The 21,706-nt window shown below is 42.5% G+C and overlaps 1 protein-coding gene across 8 annotated transcripts in view; it reads left to right on the top strand.

Moving 5' to 3' along the window:
• MAP7 (microtubule associated protein 7) overlaps window positions 1–20,624 on the top strand; it is a 162,887-nt gene extending 142,263 nt beyond the window's left edge. For all 8 annotated transcript variants that reach the window (XM_075597429.1, XM_075597426.1, XM_075597427.1 and 5 more), the window contains 8 exons: window positions 1,886–2,351; window positions 10,064–10,256; window positions 10,948–11,028; window positions 11,772–11,822; window positions 11,925–11,973; window positions 13,675–13,789; window positions 17,368–17,600; window positions 18,805–20,624. In XM_075597429.1, coding sequence (XP_075453544.1) covers window positions 1,886–2,351; window positions 10,064–10,256; window positions 10,948–11,028; window positions 11,772–11,822; window positions 11,925–11,973; window positions 13,675–13,789; window positions 17,368–17,600; window positions 18,805–18,815 — 1,199 coding nt within the window. In that variant the 3' untranslated portion in view covers window positions 18,816–20,624. The remainder of the gene's footprint in view (window positions 1–1,885; window positions 2,352–10,063; window positions 10,257–10,947; window positions 11,029–11,771; window positions 11,823–11,924; window positions 11,974–13,674; window positions 13,790–17,367; window positions 17,601–18,804) is intronic.
• The last annotated feature ends 1,082 nt before the right edge of the window (window positions 20,625–21,706 follow it).

The following is a 21,706-nucleotide window of genomic DNA, read 5'->3' as shown; positions in this document are numbered from 1 at the left end:
GTGGGATGAGTGGGATGTTAGGGAGATGGGAGCAGTGTGGGTGAGAGTGGTGGGATGAGTGGGATGTTATGGAGATGGGAGCAGTGTGGGTGAGAGTGGTGGGATGAGGGGGATGTTATGGAGATGGGAGCAGTGTGGGGGAGAGTGGTGGGATGCGTGGGATGTTATGGAGATGGGAGCAGTGTAGGTGGGATGAGTGGGATGTTTTGGAGATGGGAGCAGTGTGGCTGAGAGTTGTGGGATGAGTGGGATGTTATGGAGATGGGAGCAGTGTAGGTGAGAGTGGTGGGATGAGTGGGATGTTATGGAGATGGGAGCAGTGTGGGTGAGAGTGGTGGCATGAGTGGGATGTTATGAAGATGGGAGCAGTGTGGGGGAGAGTGGTGGGATGAGTGGGATGTTATGGAGATGGGAGCAGTGTGGGTGAGAGTGGTGGGATGAGTGGGATGTTATGGAGATGGGAGCAGTGTAGGTGAGAGTGGTGGGATGAGGGGGATGTTATTGAGATGGGAGCAGTGTAGGTGAGAGTGGTGGGATGAGTGGGATGTTATGGAGATGGGAGCAGTATAGGTGAGAGTGGTGGGATGAGTGGGATGTTATGGAGATGGGAGCACTGTGGGTGAGAGTGGTGGGATGAGTGGGATGTTATGGAGATGGGAGCAGTGTGGGTGAGAGTGGTGGGATGAGTGGGATGTTAGGGAGATGGGAGCAGTGTGGGTGAGTGGTGGGATGAGTGGGATGTTATGGAGATGGGAGCAGTGTGGGTGAGAGTGGTGGGATGAGTGGGATGTTATGGAGATGGGAGCAGTGTAGGTGAGTGGTGGGATGAGTGGGATGTTATGGAGATGGGAGCAGTGTAGGTGAGAGTGGTGGGATGAGGGGGATGTTATGGAGATGGGAGCAGTGTGGGTGAGAGTGGTGGGATGAGTGGGATGTTATGGAGATGGGAGCAGTGTGGGTGAGAGTGGTGGGATGAGGGGGATGTTATGGAGATGGGAGCAGTGTGGGTGAGAGTGGTGGGATGAGTGGGATGTTATGGAGATGGGAGCAGTGTGGGTGAGAGTGGTGGGATGAGTGGGATGTTATGGAGATGGGAGCAGTGTGGGGAAGAGTGGGATGTTATGGAGATGGGAGCAGTGTAGGTGAGAGTGGTGGGATGAGTGGGATGTTATGGAGATGGGAGCAGTGTAGGTGAGAGTGGTGGGATGAGTGGGATGTTATGGAGATGGGAGCAGTGTGGGTGAGAGTGGTGGGATGAGTGGGATGTTAGGGAGATGGGAGCAGTGTAGGTGAGAGTGGTGGGATGAGTGGGATGTTAGGGAGATGGGAGCAGTGTAGGTGAGAGTGGTGGGATGAGTGGGATGTTAGGGAGATGGGAGCAGTGTGGGTGAAAGTAGTGGGATGAGGGGTATGTTATGGAGATGGGAGCAGTGTAGGTGAGAGTGATGGGATGAGTGGGATGTTATGGAGATGGGAGCAGTGTGGGTGAGAGTGGTGAGATGAGTGGGATGTTATGGAGATGGGAGCAGTGTGGATGAGGAAAGGTGTAGTGCAGCCATAGAAAGGGTTTGGGAATGAAGGGCCCTTTGTTCTAGTAAATGTAAAGAAAATGTATTTATTTTGAGAATACATTTTATTTAAATTTACAAGAACATTTTCAGACTTTTATTTTAACAAATTTATCGAGATATATGTCGTTATCGTGGGGAAATGTTTGATATCACCCAACCCTAGGCTAGACATTAAAGGGAACTGTGATAATTGTATGTTAATAGGAAACTTCAATGTGTTTACGTAACAATCGGCACTATAGCAGTTTAATGTATTTCTGTTTAAGATTCATGAATATTTATTGTCTCATTTTTATTTTGGTGACTAAATGAAGATGCTCCAGCTTTGCCACCTACACCAGCTTTACCATCTACACCAGCTTTACCATCTACACCAGCTTTACCATCTACACCAGCTTTACCATCTACACCAGCTTTACCATCTACACCAGTTTTACCACTTACACCAGTTTTACCACTTACACCAGTTTTACCACTTACAACAGTTTTACCACCTACAACAGTTTTACCACTTACAACAGTTTTACCACTTACAACAGTTTTACCACCTACAAGAGTTTTACCACTTACAACAGTTTTACCACCTACAACAGTTTTACCACTTACAACAGTTGTACCACCTACACAAGTTTTACCATCACCTACTGCGGCTAGCAAGACGTTTGCTGGAACCAACAACCCAGAGGCAGCAACTAGAATTCTTGCTGAGAAAAGGCGGCTTGCACGGGAACAGAGAGAGCGTGATGAACAGGAAAGGAAAGAAAAAGAAGAGGATGATAGGTAATAGATTTATTATATCTGTACACATAGATGTGTGATACATAATGGTGAGCTGTTGTATGAACAGTTTATCTTCGCGTCCCTGCACAGCTTCAGTTTTATTATAAGCGTCAGAGCCCAATAGTGAAGATTAAAAGCATCTATGATACTACAGTTGGGTTTGTGTCGTATGCCTGTTTAGTTCGGGTACATGTGTTTGGTGTTGCTGACACAGGGGAAGATAGAAGGGATCATCTCTTTCATGTTGTCAAATGGGTGAGTTTTTCAGCTAATTGGGTATCTGGGGAGGTGTATGGGAACTACTAACAAAAGGATCTCAGAAACCAGCAACTTGGGATGCCCCACAGTGGGGTCTAGACACCTTAAAGCAGGGGTGGGCAACCTATTTTTCAATGTAGCCACAGGTGTGGCGAATTAGAAGTGAAAATAGCCACACCATGTAAAAATTGAGGTATTATGTTGCGCATGCGAAAATTTTAAACCACACACTGTTTGAACAAGTTTATAAATTCTCCCACCGCAACCCCCTCATCCTCTCCTCCTCTCACCCCCCTCTTCATCCTCCTCTCACGTCACCACCACTACCCTCCTCATCATCATCACCTCACCCCCTTATCACCATCTCATTTAAACCCCATCATCATCTCCCCCCATCACCCTAGATCTCCCCCAGTCCCTTTCAGCAGTCCCCCTCATCATCAAATAGTGAGGAAAATTTAAACTAAAAGCATGTGATCAGCGCTCAAACCTATATAACTATACCTAAATATTAACTAAAATAACCAGGTGCTTAACAATAATAAAATGAATATTTAAAGTGTCCCCTATAAGGAAAAATCTAATGTGAATTCCTCACAGCCTGTTGTGGCAGGTTGGGGAATGGCTGCCTTGGGAATATAACAACCCTATCCACAAGGGCTGTATAACATACACAGAGAGATAACAAATGACACAGATGAAACACAGACAATAATTCCCTGGCGCAATATCAGATAATAAACCTGACGAATCGGAGTAGTCCCATGAATCAACTGATGGTATAAAGAAGATCCACAGTCCACAATGTCCCGTTCTTTTACACAGAATGCTGGTTTAAAAATAGATAAGAATGGGCCTCAAAAGGTTTCTTTAAGTCCCCCCACGATTGGCTCCGACTGATTCCTGCTGCTGGTATCGCGCTTTACACTTCCAGCATCAGCATCACCATACCGATTGGGAACAGAAAGGGGCACCAATAGTATAGCACTATAACATTTATTGTTAAAAAATGACAAGCATAAAAACATGCACTCACATGCGAGAATGCCCTATGCGTGTCCTACAACGTGCCGTCCGCTTCACATGGGAGGATGTCGAGGGATTGCAGGGGGAGGCTGGAGCCGGCGTGGGTCCCCGCTTCGTGGCCGCGACGCAGAAATATGTCCCTAAAATCCCGTCTTTTCTAAGAGACACCACACACGTATTAAATCTAGTTAGGGACCTAAAATGGGAAGATCATTATATTTGGGTCACGTGTGACGTGACGTCTCTGTATACCGTCATAAATCATGACCTGGGTATCAGAGCAGTCAGTAGGGTGTTAAATCAAGATGATAGTCTAGAACAGGGATTTCGAGATTTTATAATAGAAGGGATACGGTATATACTTACACATAATTTCTTCAGCTATGACAACAGCCACTACCTCCAGATATGTGGCACTGCCATGGGTTCAAGGTTCGCCCCTAGTTATGCTAACATCTTTATGGGCATGTGGGAGGATGAATACATCCATTCCGGCGGCCCATTTGGGGCGGGCCTTGTACTATGGAAACGCTATATAGACGACGTGCTATGTATCTGGGGTGGAGGTGTTGAGGAACTTGGGGAGTTCCAAAAATACTTAAATAACAACAATATGAACTTAAAATTCACCTTCAACATCAGCCCCACAAGTATAGACTTTTTAGATCTTACATTGTTCATAGAGCGAGGGTCTATTCAAACTAAGACCTTTTATAAAAAAGTAGATGCCAATACATACCTTTTGGCGTCTAGCCATCACAACCATAGATGGATTAACAATATTCCAAAGGGCCAGTTCCTAAGAACTAAAAGAAATTGCTCTCAACCAGAAACATTTGAGATGCAGGCCAATGACCTTAAGGATAAATTTATCCAGAGGGAATATAATCCTAATATGGTTGAGAAGGCCTTAGAAAGTGTAAAGGACATAGATAGAAATGACCTTATCAGTATGGACAAAAAGAAATTAAAACAAGTAGAGGGTGTAGAGTTCATCCCCTTTATAACCAAGTTTAATGGGATGTCAAACAAAATAACACAAATAATTAGGAAGCATTGGAGTATTCTCCAGGGGGATGCTATACTTAAAACAATACTACCTAAACACCCCCAGATAGTGTTTAAAAGGGCCAATAATCTAAAGCTTCAACTGTCCCCGAGCTGTCCGTTCAATTCCGTAAAAACACAAAGTACAACATGGCTTAAGGAATTGGACGGATTCTTTACATGTGACAAATGTATTGGCTGTAGGTACAGCAGTAAATGCAAACATTTTCAATCCAATGTTACAGGTGTCAGATTTCCCATCAAATCGTTCATTTCCTGCAAGACTCCTTTTGTGGTCTACCTGTTAGAGTGCCCTTGTGGACTACAATATGTAGGGCGAACAGGTAGACCATTGAAACGACGTCTTGCAGAACATGTTTATAATATAAAAAGGGGTCTGGAGACACATAGCGTCTCCAGTCACTTTAAAAATAAACATGGACAAAATCCGGAAGGGTTAATCTGTAAAGGGATTGACTGCCCCAAGCAGAATTGGAGGGGGGGTGATAAAATCAATCTTATATCCAGACGCGAAAGCTACTGGATATATACCCTCAAAACCTTAACCCCGAGAGGATTAAACATCGAATTTGACCTGGCAGCATTCTTGAGGGACAGTTAGGTTTGTAACTGCTGATGTTGAATATTGCATAACCAGGTTATCTGTTTTTGTTTTTTTGCTATGCAAATAATCTCTTTCCACCTCTGGGTCCTTTATGCTGTTAGCAACAGTGATCAATACAAATAGCTATCTCGCACATTGAATAATAAGCCACAGGGTTGCTAATTACTTTTTATTTCTACAATTTATAGAGTTTTATTATGGTTTTTATGATACTGATGTATTAAATAATTTTGTGTAAAGTATTTTACAGCATGCTAGAATGTAATCATCTAGTGCAATTGGCTGTCCAGGCATGAAGTGGTTAAACCTGCTAAACACACGAATTGCCAGGTATCAGCCAACAAGTGGACAATCAACAGGAGTTCCCAATCAGACATTCAACTAATGGGAACTCCCTGTCAGCTTTGCACAAGGGTATAAAATACCTCAAGTGCCCCCACAGCTCCATTACCCCTGAAGAAGTGACGTCAGAGTCACGAAACGCGCGTAGGGTGGAGCTTGTTGAACGTGCTGCAACGTGCAGACCCTGTGGAAGGAAAGGAGGTTGATTGACGGGGAACGTCATCGGAGGAGGGACTAGGCGCTCCGAGTCGCGGCCACGAAGCGGGGACCCACGCCGGCTCCAGCCTCCCCCTGCAATCCCTCGACATCCTCCCATGTGAAGCGGACGGCACGTTGTAGGACACGCATAGGGCATTCTCGCATGTGAGTGCATGTTTTTATGCTTGTCATTTTTTAACAATAAATGTTATAGTGCTATACTATTGGTGCCCCTTTCTGTTCCCAATCGGTATGGTGATGCTGATGCTGGAAGTGTAAAGCGCGATACCAGCAGCAGGAATCAGTCGGAGCCAATCGTGGGGGGACTTAAAGAAACCTTTTGAGGCCCATTCTTATCTATTTTTAAACCAGCATTCTGTGTAAAAGAACGGGACATTGTGGACTGTGGATCTTCTTTATACCATCAGTTGATTCATGGGACTACTCCGATTCGTCAGGTTTATTATCTGATATTGCGCCAGGGAATTATTGTCTGTGTTTCATCTGTGTCATTTGTTATCCCCCTCATCATCAAGCACCCCCCCCCCCCGGTCCTATGCGTACAGCACATAGGAGGGTGCATAACGCGCGGGGCGTAGGGCAGGGGAACTGTGGCGGCGGGAGGGGGTAACTCCGCAGCAGCAGTGGGGGCAGGGTGGATGCCGGTGTGGGCAGGCTTGGTGCAGCTGTGGGGGAGGGGGCTGGTCTGGGCAGCGTGAGAGAGGATGATGAAGGCAGCGTGAGGGGATGATGAGGGCAGCGCGAGAGGGGGTGATGAGGGCAGCACGAGAGGGGAGGGTCAGGGCAGCGCGAAAGGGGAGGGCCAGGGCACCGCGAGAGGGGAGGGTCAGGGCAGCACGAGAGGGGAGGGTCAGGGCAGCGCAAGAGGGGAGGGTCAGGGCAGCACAAGAGGGGAGGGTCAGGGCAGTGCGAGAGGGGAGGGTCAGGGCAGGTGAAAGTGGAGGGTCAGGGCAGTCTGGGAGGATCTGGGCAGCCTGAGAGGGGGTGGTCTGGGAGCATGAAGGCAGCATGAGTGGGGATCTGGGCAGCAGGAGAGGACATGTTCAGCAAGGGCTGAATGTAAAAACCCTTTTAGATCCAGTTATGAGTATTGGCAGGCTGATGCAGTTGCAGAGTATGGGATAAACAGTGGACAGCCAGGATAGGGAGGGTAGGTATTCCCTGATAGAATGGAGGTTAGTAACTGCAGCCGCACAGTCCTGGTAGTATACTTGCCTCAGGCTCTGCTTAGGTACCTAGAAGTCAGACAGGTAGGGGGGGAAGTATCTCTCAGCTCTCCCTGCACTAGTAGCTGGCCTTCCAGGAAAGGAGACGCGCTGGTAGGGGATTTCCCCTGCCAACAGCTGAGTGGGAGCAGGGAGAAGCACCGGGTAGGGGATTTCCCCTCCTAACAGCTGAGTGAGAGCAGGGAGAAGCCCTGGGTAGGGGATTTCCCTGCTTACAGCTGAGTGCGAGCAGGGAGAAGACCGGGTAGGGGATTTTCCTTGCTTGTAGCTTGCCATCAGAGTACAGAGAAGCGCGGGCTCGGGGTTCCCCTAATAACAGCTGAGTGCTTGTGTGGCGGGTCGCCAGACTGTCCGCATAGGCGGCAGACAGCATGTCATGTGTGACGTCAGAGGACTGCCCTCACCACCCGGAGGTTTACTAGGTAGCAGGAAAGGGGAGAGGGGGAGGGAGGAGGCTCCATTCGCCACAGTTTCACTGCCAATTCGCCACAAGTGGCGAATGGCGACAGGGTTGCCCACCCTGGCCTTAAAGCAACAAGACAGGGTGCTAAGACAATCAAAATCTGGTCACAAAGCAAGAGTCAAGCACACCAGAAAAAATGAATATCAATAAAGTGCAATAAAGGTCAATTTAATGACTTAAAGAAGTAATCATCTATTGGATGCTACTTTATGATGACTTCTGTAAGTCATTAAAATGACCTTTATTGCACTTTATTGATCTTCATTGTTTCTGGTGCGCTTGACTTCTGCTTTTTGAGGTGTATGGGAACCAAAGATATACCCAGAGCGATATAAGAAAAACATGCCAAGCATTACGTCTCTGTGCAAGATCTCGGTGCTTTTTATAGTTTAATTTTCACTCAATTCTGGCGAAAAGGTTAGTGAAATTGAGCAATGAGAGTAAAGACGCAACATTTAAGAGAAAAATGCAAAACATTTACCAAAGCCGATTTGAATCATTCACATGCCTCCATATATACCTAAATAAAATATACAATAGCATATATAACAATATACAATATACAATATACAATAGCTCATATATGGAATACTAATACATAAATGCAGCGCTCCTCCCAAATTGATTGGTAATTTATAAGTGAATGTTTACATTTTGAACTCGAGCCTAAAAACAAAGGAGCTATTAAGTTGCATCCTTTCAGCAAAAAAGATATTCAAGCCTGCTAACCTTGTCAAGGTAAACTGCATTTTAACCCGTTCCTACACTAAATGCATATTTATTATTGTCCTGTTGGCTAAACTTAGAAAAATATCTGAAAGTGCCCAAAGGGTTAAATGAATGATGCATAACTCTCAATGCATTAATTCCTGGTAAAACATTTTATAAATAAATAATGCCATCTTTGATTCAGTGCAATTAAAAACTGGCAAAAGCCAGAAACAAGGTTTCTTTTGCATTATAAAAGAAACATGTGCGTGCCCAAGTGCCTTAGTGAAAAGTAATAATATTTACACACGCCTTCTGTTTTATTTAATAGTGTAAATATGTATATATATATACACACATGTAGAGGTATCAGTACCGTGTTAGCCGAGCTTCAATAATCAAAAAATAAATAGATGATACCGTACTGTGTCTGTGACCATGCAGCAAGCTTAAGCCTATAGGGAACCATGTTAAAAATGGTTTTTGAAGCAAAAAGTGGCTCATTTGCATGTCATTTCCCAGAATCCCTTGCTGCAGTGGAAGTGCTGTGTGCTGGGTGATAATGGTGAAAGGCGGGGTTGCAGACCTGCCTAAGACATGCAGATGAGCATACAGTTGTATTTACATTTGTATATATATATATATATACTGTGTATATATATATATATATATATATATATATATATATATATATATATATATATATATATATATATATATATTATTTTTATCAGAAGTCAGTGTTGCAGCATTGCCTACCTGACATCATGTTATGTTGAAACTTTTATTCGGATGTTGTTTTTGAACTCTAAATGATGTGCAATCTAAATCACAAGAGTCATGCATTTTGAAGGAGATTTGGAAAAACCACTATTGGACAAGAACCTCTTGGTAATGTAGTTAGAATTGCAATACTGCTATTGCAAACATCAATCTGTTATCACCCTTCCCCACCTCATGGCTCAACCAATAGAAAGAGCAGACGGGCAATCGAGTTCCGATCACAGGATTCCACACTGGCAACAATCTGAAATAAATAACTGAAGTGAAAATAAATTCTATAGTATAAAACATATATGTAATAGAGAGCCAGTGTATAAACCGTTAAAGGTGCAGTTCCCCTGCATGTTTACTTCTATTGTAAAGATTTCTTCGCCATGCAAAGCAGTAGGGCTTCTGATTTCACCCCTCTGGTTTTTTTATCGGCTCACTTTTTATTGCCACAAAGTGAGTCCAAAGACTAAATTAAAAAGCTGCTCATTTACTTTCACTTGTTGACGCATGGAAGAAAAAACAGGTCATGTTAACATTCAACTGCAAGCTTGGGGCCCTTCAAATGAAAACTTTTAAATCAAAATCATCTAGTAGAAAAATGAAAAAATAAGGTTGGTTGTTATTTAAGCATCATCTCCTTAAACTTGCCAAGAGGGAACTGTACCTTTAAAGCCACACATAATTTAACTTACTATAGACTGCTCTTTACCACTTATGGGAACTGATGCACTTACATTTATTGTCTAATGGCGTTCCCCATATTGGAATTCAGGAGAGAGAAAATATGTCATTTGCCATATGACAGGGGTGGCTACCTCCAGTCCTCAAGGGCAACCAACAAGTCTTCAACTGAGCCACCTGTGCTGAAGCACAGATATCCTGAAAACCTGACCTGTTGGTGGCCCGTAAGGACTGGAGTTGGCCACCCCTGTCATGTGGCATAAACAGAGATTTCAGAGATGTCGGCCAGTAGCGATTGAATTTCAGAAAGGGGTTTGGTAAATGCTTTATTTTCTTCTTCCAGGAAGAAAAAGGAGGAATTGGCTCGAAGGAAAGCCGAGGGGAGGGCTCGCCGCGAGGAAGAGGCACAAAGGCAGGAGGCTGCGAGAAAGCAGAGGGAGGAGGAGGAGCGCCAAGAGAGAGAAGAGGAGCTGCGCAGGCTAGAAGAGGAGAAAGAACAGCGAGAGAAGGAAGAAAACGAGCGCCTTCAGAAACAAGTGCGTTCCCAACTCCTTCCTCTATAGATCTCATGGCCAGCATTGATACCACATGGATAACCAAACCTTGGTTGGCACCTTGTTTTTGCTTTTATTTTTTGTCATCCTGGTTCTTGATCTCATACTACATTGTGAAATGCTCCAGTATTTTTCTGTTTTGGAGAGTTATTGCTTAAAGTAGTATCATCTTGCTTTCACGTCTTGATCTCGGATTTTCTGGGGGAGGAGGGAACTTGGGCTTTGGAAATCCCGTTGCATTCTTCTCTTATTTCATTATAAGCTCGCAAAGATAGCCTGCCATGAAAGCAATGCAATCTGATTGTCATTTTGCCCTGCAAATCTATTAAACACACTTTTGATTTTGAAAATTGTTTAAATAATATGATGCTTAAACATTATTGCAACTACAATGCGGTGCTAAGTTGATTAAAACTTTAAATCTAACATGCAGCATGTACATGCGTAAAAACTTAAGATAGGTGACTAAGTCCAATAGTTTATTTATTTAATTCTTCTTATACTTTAATTTTCTGCCGGAGCAGCTTGCAACTCTTTGAAACTTGTAGTGAAAAGTTAGTAATAATATTGTCAAGTTATGCATTGCTTTTTTTCTCCGTTATTATAGTGATATATGTTAATTGATCAATGTTGCTGATTGCGGTACTTTTTTAATGTATTTATCCTTTTATAGAAAGAAGAGGCAGATCGTATTAGAGTACAGCGCGAAAAGCATTTCCAGAGAGAGGAGCAAGAGCGTTTGGAAAGGAAGAAGGTGTGTGGGGATTGCTTCATGTTGCTCTATGAATCTGTATAGCACATTTAAATATGGACTCCCATATACAACCTAACTGAACTAATTCCAGTAGGCTTTTTTTAAGTTTACTATTTTTTTTTGTTTTCATTTACAACAAGAACTGAGAATTAAGAGTGCTACTGAAAATCCCCAGTAATCAGTTTTATGTGCAACCTTCCCAGTCAGGTGACAAAAATTGCTCAATTTAATTGAAATTAAAGATTCTTATCGATAAAGTTACCTCCAAGGGAAGGAACATGGCCACCACATCTACAGTAGCAGGTCCCGTGGGTAAATAGGAAGCTTCAACGTCATCCATTGCGGCTTCCTATTGCATGTGCATTTAAATCCCCTGGAGAAACCAAGAGGCAACATCTGTAACTTCACTAGTAAGTGTTTCCAGAAATGTGTGATTCGTCTCTGTGGGACCACCCTGTTCCAATCCGGTTTAAAAATAAATATACAAAATAGGTGGAATTGCTGATTTAAAAGAATAAATTGTGTATGGCAATCCACCTTTCCACGACATATTACACTTTCTTCCAAGTGCACAGCCTACCTTTATCTTTGCCAACACACAAAATAAATGAATGGGTGTGACGATGCTATTAAGATGATTAATAGAGATACATGTAAATCAAAGTATGAGGAACTCTGACTAAAGCAGACAGTCTCTCTTCAATAAATATGAACTCTTTTAACTTCTAATGCTTTTCTTCTAGCGACTTGAAGAGATAATGAAGAGAACGAGGCGTAGTGACTCTGTTGATAAGGTAGTATTTATATTTAGAACACATTGAAAGTTGTAATGTTTTCTTTTACTTCTATGAATTTCTTTCAATCGATTTTTAATGCAATATTTTGTGTGTTTGCAGCAAGCTAATGTGCAGAGAAATGGAGAAATACCAAAAACTGAAAACACAGGTATAATTGAATGTTTGCCAGTGATCTCTCTAACATTGTGACATGAACACAACGTATATGTACACGTGTATTAATACAGAGCTATTGATATCTTGCGGTGTAATGAGCGCTAACCTTTAACACACACTAATGTGGAAATAAAGGGGAAGGTGTATCAATGCAACAATAACACTGTTTTGACTTAAGTGCGCTATGTTTTACTCCATGTTTAAGAAACTTGTTTTCAAATGTATTTTACAGTTGAGCAGACAGGTTTAAGACACCTGGCCAATTTTTCATTGCCCAAATTAAAGCAGAACATGGTGCTCCTCATTGTGTAACTCCTGCTATTAACCCCCCCAAGGTACTAATTGGTGCCCATTAAAATTGGAGCAAAGTGCCTCAACGACGGAGGCACGAGGATGGTGAATATGTTTCACATTGCTCATAAAATTGCCTTGGTGCATCTCTCCCAAACAGGGCCGCAGACAGCTTTCCTGGGGCCCAGGACTAAAGTTTCCACCGGGCCCCCCACCCACGTGTCGGCGGCTTTGTGAGAACCCCCCCCCCCCTTTTCACAAACCTCCTCGCTCTCACCCCCATATCACCATTCCCCCCCCTCTCTCACACCCCTACCTCTCCCAACCTGTCCCTCCCCCCATGTATTTCTCCCCCCCTCCTCACACTCAATAACCCCCTTCCCAATATACACACACACACAAATAAGCCCCATCCCACACAAATAAGCCCCCCCTCCACACAGGCACATACACACAGAGACACACACACACAAATAAGCCCCCGCAGAGGCCCGGCAAAGAAGCTGGAGAAGGGAGGGACAGATGGGCGGGGCTGAGTAAAGGCACTTCTGTTGGGTTGCCGGCAGGGAGGCCGGGCCCCTTGAATGGCGGGGCCCGGGACAGCAGTACCAGCTGTTCCCCCCTGTTGGCAGACCTGCTCCCAAATAAAGTCCCTGGTGAAATTTGGTAGCCTCATAATTCGCAGAGCAATAAGAGCCCTGTGGTTCCCCCAACTTGGGGGTGGGGTGGAGGGGTGGGGAGGAAACCATTTCTGGGACCCTATTTTTTTTTAACTTATTTTTTTGAGCAGTCTGCTTGTCTGTAACTTTTGGCTGAAGCATAAGCCGCGTTGAGGCAGTGATAATGGACCTAGTGTATGTGTGCTGAGTTGTAAACCTCTGGTAGTAGCTGCCAGATTACATGCATTTATATAGGAATATCCCACTTGTGTATTGTGGGAGATGTTTACAGTTTAGAAACAAGTTGTTTCAAAGCAACAGTCCAGCTGAGACTGACATTGTGCCTTGCTATAGAATGCAGTTATAATGTAGACCTTTGCTTGCGGTAGAAGTGCCGTTTCTTTCATCAATGTAGCTCCCATTCAGCAATGCTACAGTGCACTATGTTACGGAGCATCTGTATGTGTGCATGGTCGCACTGAGAGTACATACTGGAGTGACTCAAGATTATCTACCATTCAGAAATCCACAGTTTGAGTATGAAGCTAGGAAGAGTTGCTTAAGAGCTTCATAATAGACCTATTTCAATACAGAAATAAGTATAAGGAAACAAGCAGTAAAATTGAAACACCATCAACATGTTAATCAAAATACAATCTACTGCTTTTTATTATAATCTAGTACTCCATTCATGGTTTTGTTGCTGTATGTGAACTCCTCCCGTTTTATTTGTTTTGTTTTAGCCAACACAGCATTGGAATCTGAGCTCCAGAGTCCAAGAGAAAACCCTCACAATGGAGAGCCACTGATCCCCTCAGGAAGGATCCTTTCACACCCACAGTCTTTAACTGTAGACAGGTGAGGATCACTGTTTCACCAGCAGTTCTGTAGCCCCATTTCGATACAGGGCATTGTTTATTGTACTGTGCTGCAGAACGTGTTGGTGCAATATAAACAGATGATGCTGATAATATAATGTACCGCATAAAGCAGGGACACTTCAACAGGTAGCATAAGCAAAGCTAGTGCATTGGGAATAAAACAGTCATATGTGATCAACTATATTGTCAGTTTTAACAACAACATAGCTTGTTACTTTAAAAGAATTTGTAAGTGTGGACAAAACTTCTACTTACATTTAAAAAGAACACTGCATTTTACAGTTAAAGATATCTTATTTAGAATATTTGTAGGAGTATTTGTTTGACTTTAGGCAAATCCGCATTATCCACCTGTCACACACAAACAAGAAAATAACATCCTTGCTCCTTACAAGTTTTGTTTGTGAGATAAGAAAGTCCCACAGTGACATTGCTGTTGATATTAAATGTGCAGTTCTGCCTACAGAGTTTTTTGTTTGTTTGTTTGTTTGTTTGACCCCTGTTTCCCGAGATACTTACACCATAGGTGCAGCTGGTAACATCCCTGGCTCGTTTAAGAATATGGAGGTTTAAATCTCCTGTGGCATGGGAGCCAATAGGAAGCCGCAATGTCATCCGTTGCCACTTCCTATTGGCCTGTGTGCTGTGGGACCTTTAATCCTGCAGAAGGAAACAGCAGCACCTTCAGAGGTATCTTGGGAAGCAGCCCTGTAGGGTATTTTATGGCATAGCTTAGCTTTGTAACTATTATTCCCCTTAATCCATTCAAGGACTAACCTCCATTTCATATATAGGATTGGAGCCGGGGGTCCCCCAGCGCTAAGCCACACTTATTTCCGCTCTGGGGGACCCCTCGGTTCCCAAGATACTTATGATGTTACTTGTGATACTTCCTGGTTTTTAAAGGGGATTTAAATGGTCATCCAACAGGAAGTCACAATCAATGATGTTGCAGCTTCCTATTGTGCTGACATTTGGCAGCCATTTTGTTTACCCTGAGTGATATTTAAACTCTGTAACTTAACAGGTAAGTAACTTTGGAACCAATGGGACCAAGGAGCTAAAAATAGTGTAAATTAGCTCAGTGGTCCCCCTAGTCCCCACCCTACAAAGAAAGTGAATAGGAGGAACTGCTCCTTTAAATGTAGCATTGCTGTAAGTTCACTTTGGTCCCAACTGGGACTTGGCCTTTATTAGCCAGCATAATATAGACTCGAGTGCGAGGATTTTTTGCGCTGATGTTAAGCAGCACAAGCTCAGATCCTGCTGAGATGCAGCATTTTTGGTGCTGACGCCTGACTGCATAAAATAACTCTTAATTATTTATGCTAATGCATTTAATTGTTACCTTACATCAGCAGCTGGGGACGCCATAAATAGAAAGCATGTCAGTATATGTAGTATAATTAAAGTATATGTTTAATGGAGACATTTCCCCTAACTATAAGATATAATCGTGTTAACAAAGCTGCCAATACACATGAAGAAGCGTGACGTTTCAAAAGATCTGTACTCCCTGTTATAAGGGTATTATCGTTATTATTTTTTTTAGAATTTATTTGTAAGGTACCAATATATTCCACCGTTCAGTACCATCGGAGCAGATAATAAAATTACAATGTAACATACATAAATACTGCATTGACACATACTGGTATTTAGAAGCATGGCCATGAGCCAAAAGGCTTATAATCTAAAAGAAAACAAGGGGTAGAGTGGGACCATAAAGGCATTTTGGGAGAGAAAGCAGTTGCTGCTGTTGAAGTGCTCTGGCTCCTCAGTATGTTCCTGGTAGCTGGAATACTCTGAGGCCTCGGTCCCGCTGCGCTCGTTGGCGCGGACGGCAACACGCGAGTTCCCCACCAGCAGGGGAATCCTCCCGAGCCGGTCCCCCCTGGCGGCACAGCGCACTACACGCTGTGGCGCGTCAGCCGCTATGGGACACAAGAAAATGGTGATCCCTAGCGTTGACGCGTCACGTGGTGTGGCTGTGAGCCAATGGGGAGGGGAGGCTTCGGGAAGCGGGGAGGAGTGTGGAGTGAAAGCAGCGTGCCTGTCTGTGTGTGTGTGTGTATGAGTGCCTTTGTGTGTGTGTGTTGCTTACCATCAGCAGCTCCAGCCCGAGTCCGTGGAGGGGGGGGAGAGTAGCGGGTCCCTCCGCTAAAGCCACGCCCCCCCCTCCCTGTCAAACCTCCCACTCCCGCCCACCTCCCGCTCCGGCTCCCTACAGACAGCATATCGCGGTCTGTGTATGTCAGCGCACCGCCTGTCTGCAGTGCGGGCGCGCTGACTCTGGGAGCGGGGCCTTAGCCTTATGCATCTGGGTTACATGTGTCAGTAGTCAAGGCTGGACATTTTGAAGGAGTGAGTTCAAATTTTGGTTGGTTACAAATTAGCGGTTTATATTAGATTGTCGCTTTCAGATTTACTAAAGCAGACAAGCTCTGACATTGAGGGGTGAAGTCTATGTATTTGGGGGTGTAGGAGAAGAATAAAAATGTGCAATGATGAAGCACAGTTCTTTCCTTTTCTCCCTAACAAGGCGAGGCTTAAAGTTTCAGAGTTATGCCAATGGCCCTAATTTCCGGTTTTACTGTGCTGTGTAATGTTTGCTCCGTTAAACCATATAGGGAAACTGCCGCACACCAAACTACCATTCTGCTTTTGAGAAAAACCATGTATGGCCGAAACATCAAGACATTCTGTTGGCAATAAATAGTGTATTTAAAATTTGTGGGGTCCTGTTCTTTATACCTTTTGCTCTGTTAAACCAACCATAAGAATCATAGACAAAAATCTCACCATTTACTGATTCATACACTCCCTAAAACAACAGGCTTACACCTGAAAGGGGATTATTTATCAAAGTCTCCCAGAGAAAGAAACACCACAACAGATTTCTGAAATGAGACAATTCAATTTATTCTCTAATGTATTCAAAATTATATCATCTGTTTAAAACAGTTTGAAAAAAAAAGTTCAGATTTCTTTTTTTTTTTTGGTCTGGTATGTTTTCATCCGTGTGTGTTTCCAGCAATGAAAATAATGCTTTTACAGCACTGTACCAGGCTGTCAGAAACTTGTTTTCACATCACTTAAATGTGTGTTAACCGCCGTAAAGACGTATCTCATGGAGGCCGGCATTGGGGTGACCGTTATGACATGAACCTCATTTTCTAGGGGGTGTTCGCGATGAGCGATCCGTAGGAGCACTGACCGCAAACTAAATGGAAGGGGAGAACCTTTCGGTTTACATTGCGAAAAGAGTGCGCAGGAGCGGTGCACGTGGTTGCGTTGGGGGTACAGAGACCAGGGAGCTGGCAAGAACCTCTACTGCCGAAGTGGTTAAGATGATGTCTTGTTGCTTGGGAACAGGAGCCCTCGACATCTTGGGGAAAGTATCCACTTGTTTCCAAATGTTTGTTTCATACTTTTGTTTCCCTCGTGTTATCAACTGTACATCTTGTAAACATCTTTGAATACTAAATAGCGATAATTGATTTGCTGTCATTGGCCTAATGTAGGCTTTTTTTTCCCCTTCCAAAAACTCCTTAGTGTCCTATGTACAGAGAAGAAACCAAATGAAAATGGACTATGTACATCAAACAACAACTTTGAGGAGATCATAAACTTACCAGTTGGAACTAAACCAGTCAGACTTGATACTCTAAATATTGACGGGAACAATATCCAAGAGATTCCGTTAAATCCAATTTTAGCTTTTGAAGAAAAGGGAACCCTCGTTCCACTGCCTCAAGTAGATAATGTTCAAACACAGCAAACAGCAGGTAATCTTTTTAAATACTAAAGAAACAATTTATCCTGAACCCTCCCAAAAAATATTTTTGTATTCCTGGTCTCTGTATTTTTTTCATATTTCTTCATTCAGTAAATGCAGAGGCACTGATTGTAAAAGGAGGTCTGTAAATGTACTTATCTACATAAGACCAACGTGATCGAAGAACTGTAATATTTGTAATAAAGCTGAGAAAATAGAATATTTGGTCTTATGCATGGCTGGTTCTTTAAATAGTTTTTCTAGTTTATTAAAAAAAATGAGACTAATTCAATGTATCTTTCACAGATTAGAATAATAATGTTATGGTAATGTGCTCTAGTTTACTCTTGACTATTACAATAGTTACTGCTTTCAACCAGCACAACGTTATTATATACTGTAGAACACAACCTACACCAATTGATCAAATTATTGCTTTCTATACACACACATCGTCCTCATGGCCAGATATGCCCAAACTGCTGGCATGTCTTGGTTAATCTGTCAATGCCGCTATCATATATAAAAACAAATATTCCAAAATATATCCAAAGGTCTGAAGGAATGGCACAGTGAGTAAAGGCACTGACTGAAAACAGGGACACGGTCTTTGAAGCAAAGAAGCCAGGTTCAAATCCCAGTGTCGGTTCCATATTGACCGTGGGCGAGTAATCTAATCTCCTAGTTTCGCAGACACCATAACATAGATTCTAAACTCATCATGGCAGGGACAGTGCCTGTACTATTCTATGTGCTGTACTGCGCTGCATAGGGGCTATATTGTAATTGTGAAGTGCGTACAGTACCTTTGGGAGAAAAGGGCTATATGAAATAAGGAGGGGCACATTCACCGGTTTGAAATCCGAACTTTGCATATTTGACATTTTATTTTTATATATGTTCAAGCAATATTCTGATTCATCATTCTATGTGAACTCTGAGTAGGATTGTGGAACCGATTTTTCGAGTTTCTGCAAAAATTCAAATGAAAACCTTAAAAAGCTTATCCTAGTTTTTTTTTAGTTTTTTTTTTTATAAAACAATTCATGATTGGAAAAACCATTACATTAAATTACATTTTTTTTTTTAACCAAAACACTTGTGACTGTGCCCACCTTTAATATGAAATAAAGTTATTAGCACACTGTAAATCCAGCCCCTGGGCAATAAAACTTGCTAAAGGAATGTTTTTTTTGTTTGTTTGTTTTCCCTAGAGGTCATCTGAAGAACCAAAGGTGACGTTTAGAAATCATCTCTAAAGCTCAAGGGATTCTTTCCAAGCTCTGAAGGAAGGAATATTTATTTTACAGTTTATTGCGGTCTCCGTGAGCAGGACCCTTGTTGGAGCAGCTGCAGAAAGCATTGCAGCTGACCAAACTGCTGCTTTATCAGACATGGACAATTAGAACATTGATTTTTAGTGTGCGTTGCATAAAGCTGCTTTTTTTCCCAAAATGCTGCTTCTCGCAAAATCATTGTTTTCTGAAGTTTTTAACTGCAGTGGGGGAAAAAACGTGAAGCATCAAGACGGTGTGGGACTTTTTGGTGACTGTCCAGTTTTAAACATGATTGTTTAATCAGCTAATAATCTTTTACACTGTACATGTTTAATACTTGAAAATATATCCTCGTTGTCCTACATGTAGGGCTAGTGAGGTGGTTTCATTTAAACCATTTGGTTTAAATATCATTGCTGGGAAACTCCATTTATAGGGGCGAAAATGTAGGCTTCTGTATCAGGTTCTCTCAGATTAATACGTAGACCTCCTAATCGTCAAACCGGATTAGTTTCTTGTTTTCTTTTAAAGTACTTGACACCAATGAAATACCTTAGAAATATCAATAAGTATCATGGAAAATATAGCTGTTCTTTTATTTTTATTTTTTAAGATTAACTGTTTATAAACCAAACAATATTCATATAGTAAATGATACTGCAAATCGGATTTTATGATCTACTTAATTGGCCCTGGTAAGATAACTAGAACAGAAAGGAAGAAAATGTCTTGTAACTAATTTTCTGCGTCTCTTCTTACCCATAGACTTAACTTTGCCTTATTAGAACACTTACCAGTATATGCATAAGTGAAGGGGAAATGATTCTGCAAACACTTGCTTTTTGCTCGTTTCAGCGCAAAAAACGGAAAACTGGAATGTTTACTCCATTCTCTTGTTTAACTGTTTCTTTTACTTTTAATCAGCATTTTTTTTTTAAGTCACTTTATTAGAGGGTATTTGTATGGTCCGTTTCTCTTTTTTTTTCCCCAACAGTGTGTTTCACACTAGCACTTAATCCTACATCACTGTTTTCACTACTACTACGTACTTTAAAGATGTGCACTTTTTTCCCCCTCCTTAACCTCACAATTCTAATTCACTTCTGATTTGTATTAGAAATGGTACTGCAACTTATTAGGGTGACTGGCGCGCTGGGTGAAGTGATATCACACCAGTCCACTGACTTGGCTTTTTACGTCTATACAGGGTTTGTATACTGCCTGCAAAGGAAACTTGATTGCTATGTTACAATATGAGTTTGGTATCACATTTGATGAGATAAAATATTATGAAAATGAAGGAAAGCACACCCTTTTGAAAGCACTCATTGTATAGTACGAATTGATGATAACTTTAAAATCCAAACTTTAATAGTATTGAAATAAAAAATAAAAGTGCTTTCAAAAGGGTGTGCTTTCCTTCATTTTCATATTTGTTCCTTATCCCCTTTTGCACCTTTGTTACCAATTTATTTATCTGTAGACTTAGCTGAAGCGAGAGTTCTTTTCCCTTTTCCCCTTCACCCCTCATTTTCTAATTGAGATAAAATATTCTAAGTAAAAACTATTCACTTGTGTTCTGGGCACAATCGGCGATGCAGTACATTTGAATTGGATTCTGTTTTTCTTTCATTGTAGTCCTTATGTCCATGTACATAGAAGTTATATTTAAAAAAAGAGAGGTCCAAATGATGTTGTTTTTATTTCTTTTAATCTATATAGCATGTAATTAATAAATAAAATATGTTTGAAATAATTGTAACTTGTTTGTTTGCAATGTTCTAGTAGAAAGGCTAAATTGAGTTGTCGACTTTTATTTTTATATATGTTTAAAGCATTAACGCCTCCCCCCCCCCTTAACTAACTCACCTTTTTACTGAAACCAGGGGGTCCTCCAGAGATGAACCCCATTATTTTCAGGCCGGGGGAGCACCAGGTTCCTCAGATACCGCTGAAGTTACCAGTGAGCCTTCCTGGTTTTTAATGGGGATTTAAATGACTGTCCAATAGGAAAGCTGCAACTGATGATGATCCACGTTAAAGTGGAACAGAATCAAAAAGTGACGCACTAGGAGTGCTCAATTAGACCTCACTTTCCACAAAGTGGACATTTTAAATGATTAATTGGGTATTCGCCTGATTCTCACTATGTTTAATGGGAAGAGGAGGTGGTTGATCGAGTACTAATGACTCTATACATTTTTAGCTCGTTCTTGTCCAGCTCCTCCCTATTTAGCGTTACCGCCATATATGGTGATTAGACAATAGGTGTAGCCATAGGGCAAAGTGAGTCTGGGTCTCGTCAAGTACTATCTCTAAAGTACGTAAGCAGGGCCGCCGACGGGGGAGACCCGGGACAAGTGTCTCGGGGCCCCCCAGCCGCCTGCTGCTGGAAGCTGGGCCTGTACATAGCGCTTCACAGCACTAATACACGTGACAATCGTATAGATAACAAATAATATAAATAACACATAAAGGGGAGAAGTGCTTCAGACATAACAGTAACATTTTGGAAAGGGAGTCCCTGCTCCAAAGAGCTTAAAATCTAATGCTGTGTGTTGGGGGGGGGTATTTTATTTTGGGTGGGGGATGGTAGTTTGTGTTGGGCGGGATTGTATGGGTATCGTGTGTGTGTGTGTGTGTGTGTGTGGTGTAATTAAGTGATAGTGGAGGTTGGAGAGTGAGGGGTGAAGAGAAATACATGGGGAAAAGGTGGATAGAAGAGAGAGCTCACGAGTTGCGAGAGGGATGTGATACGGGGGGGAGGGGGCTTTCAAGGCCAACTGGGGGGGTGGCCTGGTCAAAACTCTAGTCCTGGGAAATCTGCGGCCCTGTGCGT

This window comes from Ascaphus truei, chromosome 4 (assembly GCF_040206685.1).
Source record: "Ascaphus truei isolate aAscTru1 chromosome 4, aAscTru1.hap1, whole genome shotgun sequence".
Taxonomy (NCBI): Eukaryota; Metazoa; Chordata; class Amphibia; order Anura; family Ascaphidae; genus Ascaphus; species Ascaphus truei.
This window is presented reverse-complemented; position numbering and strand designations above follow the sequence as displayed.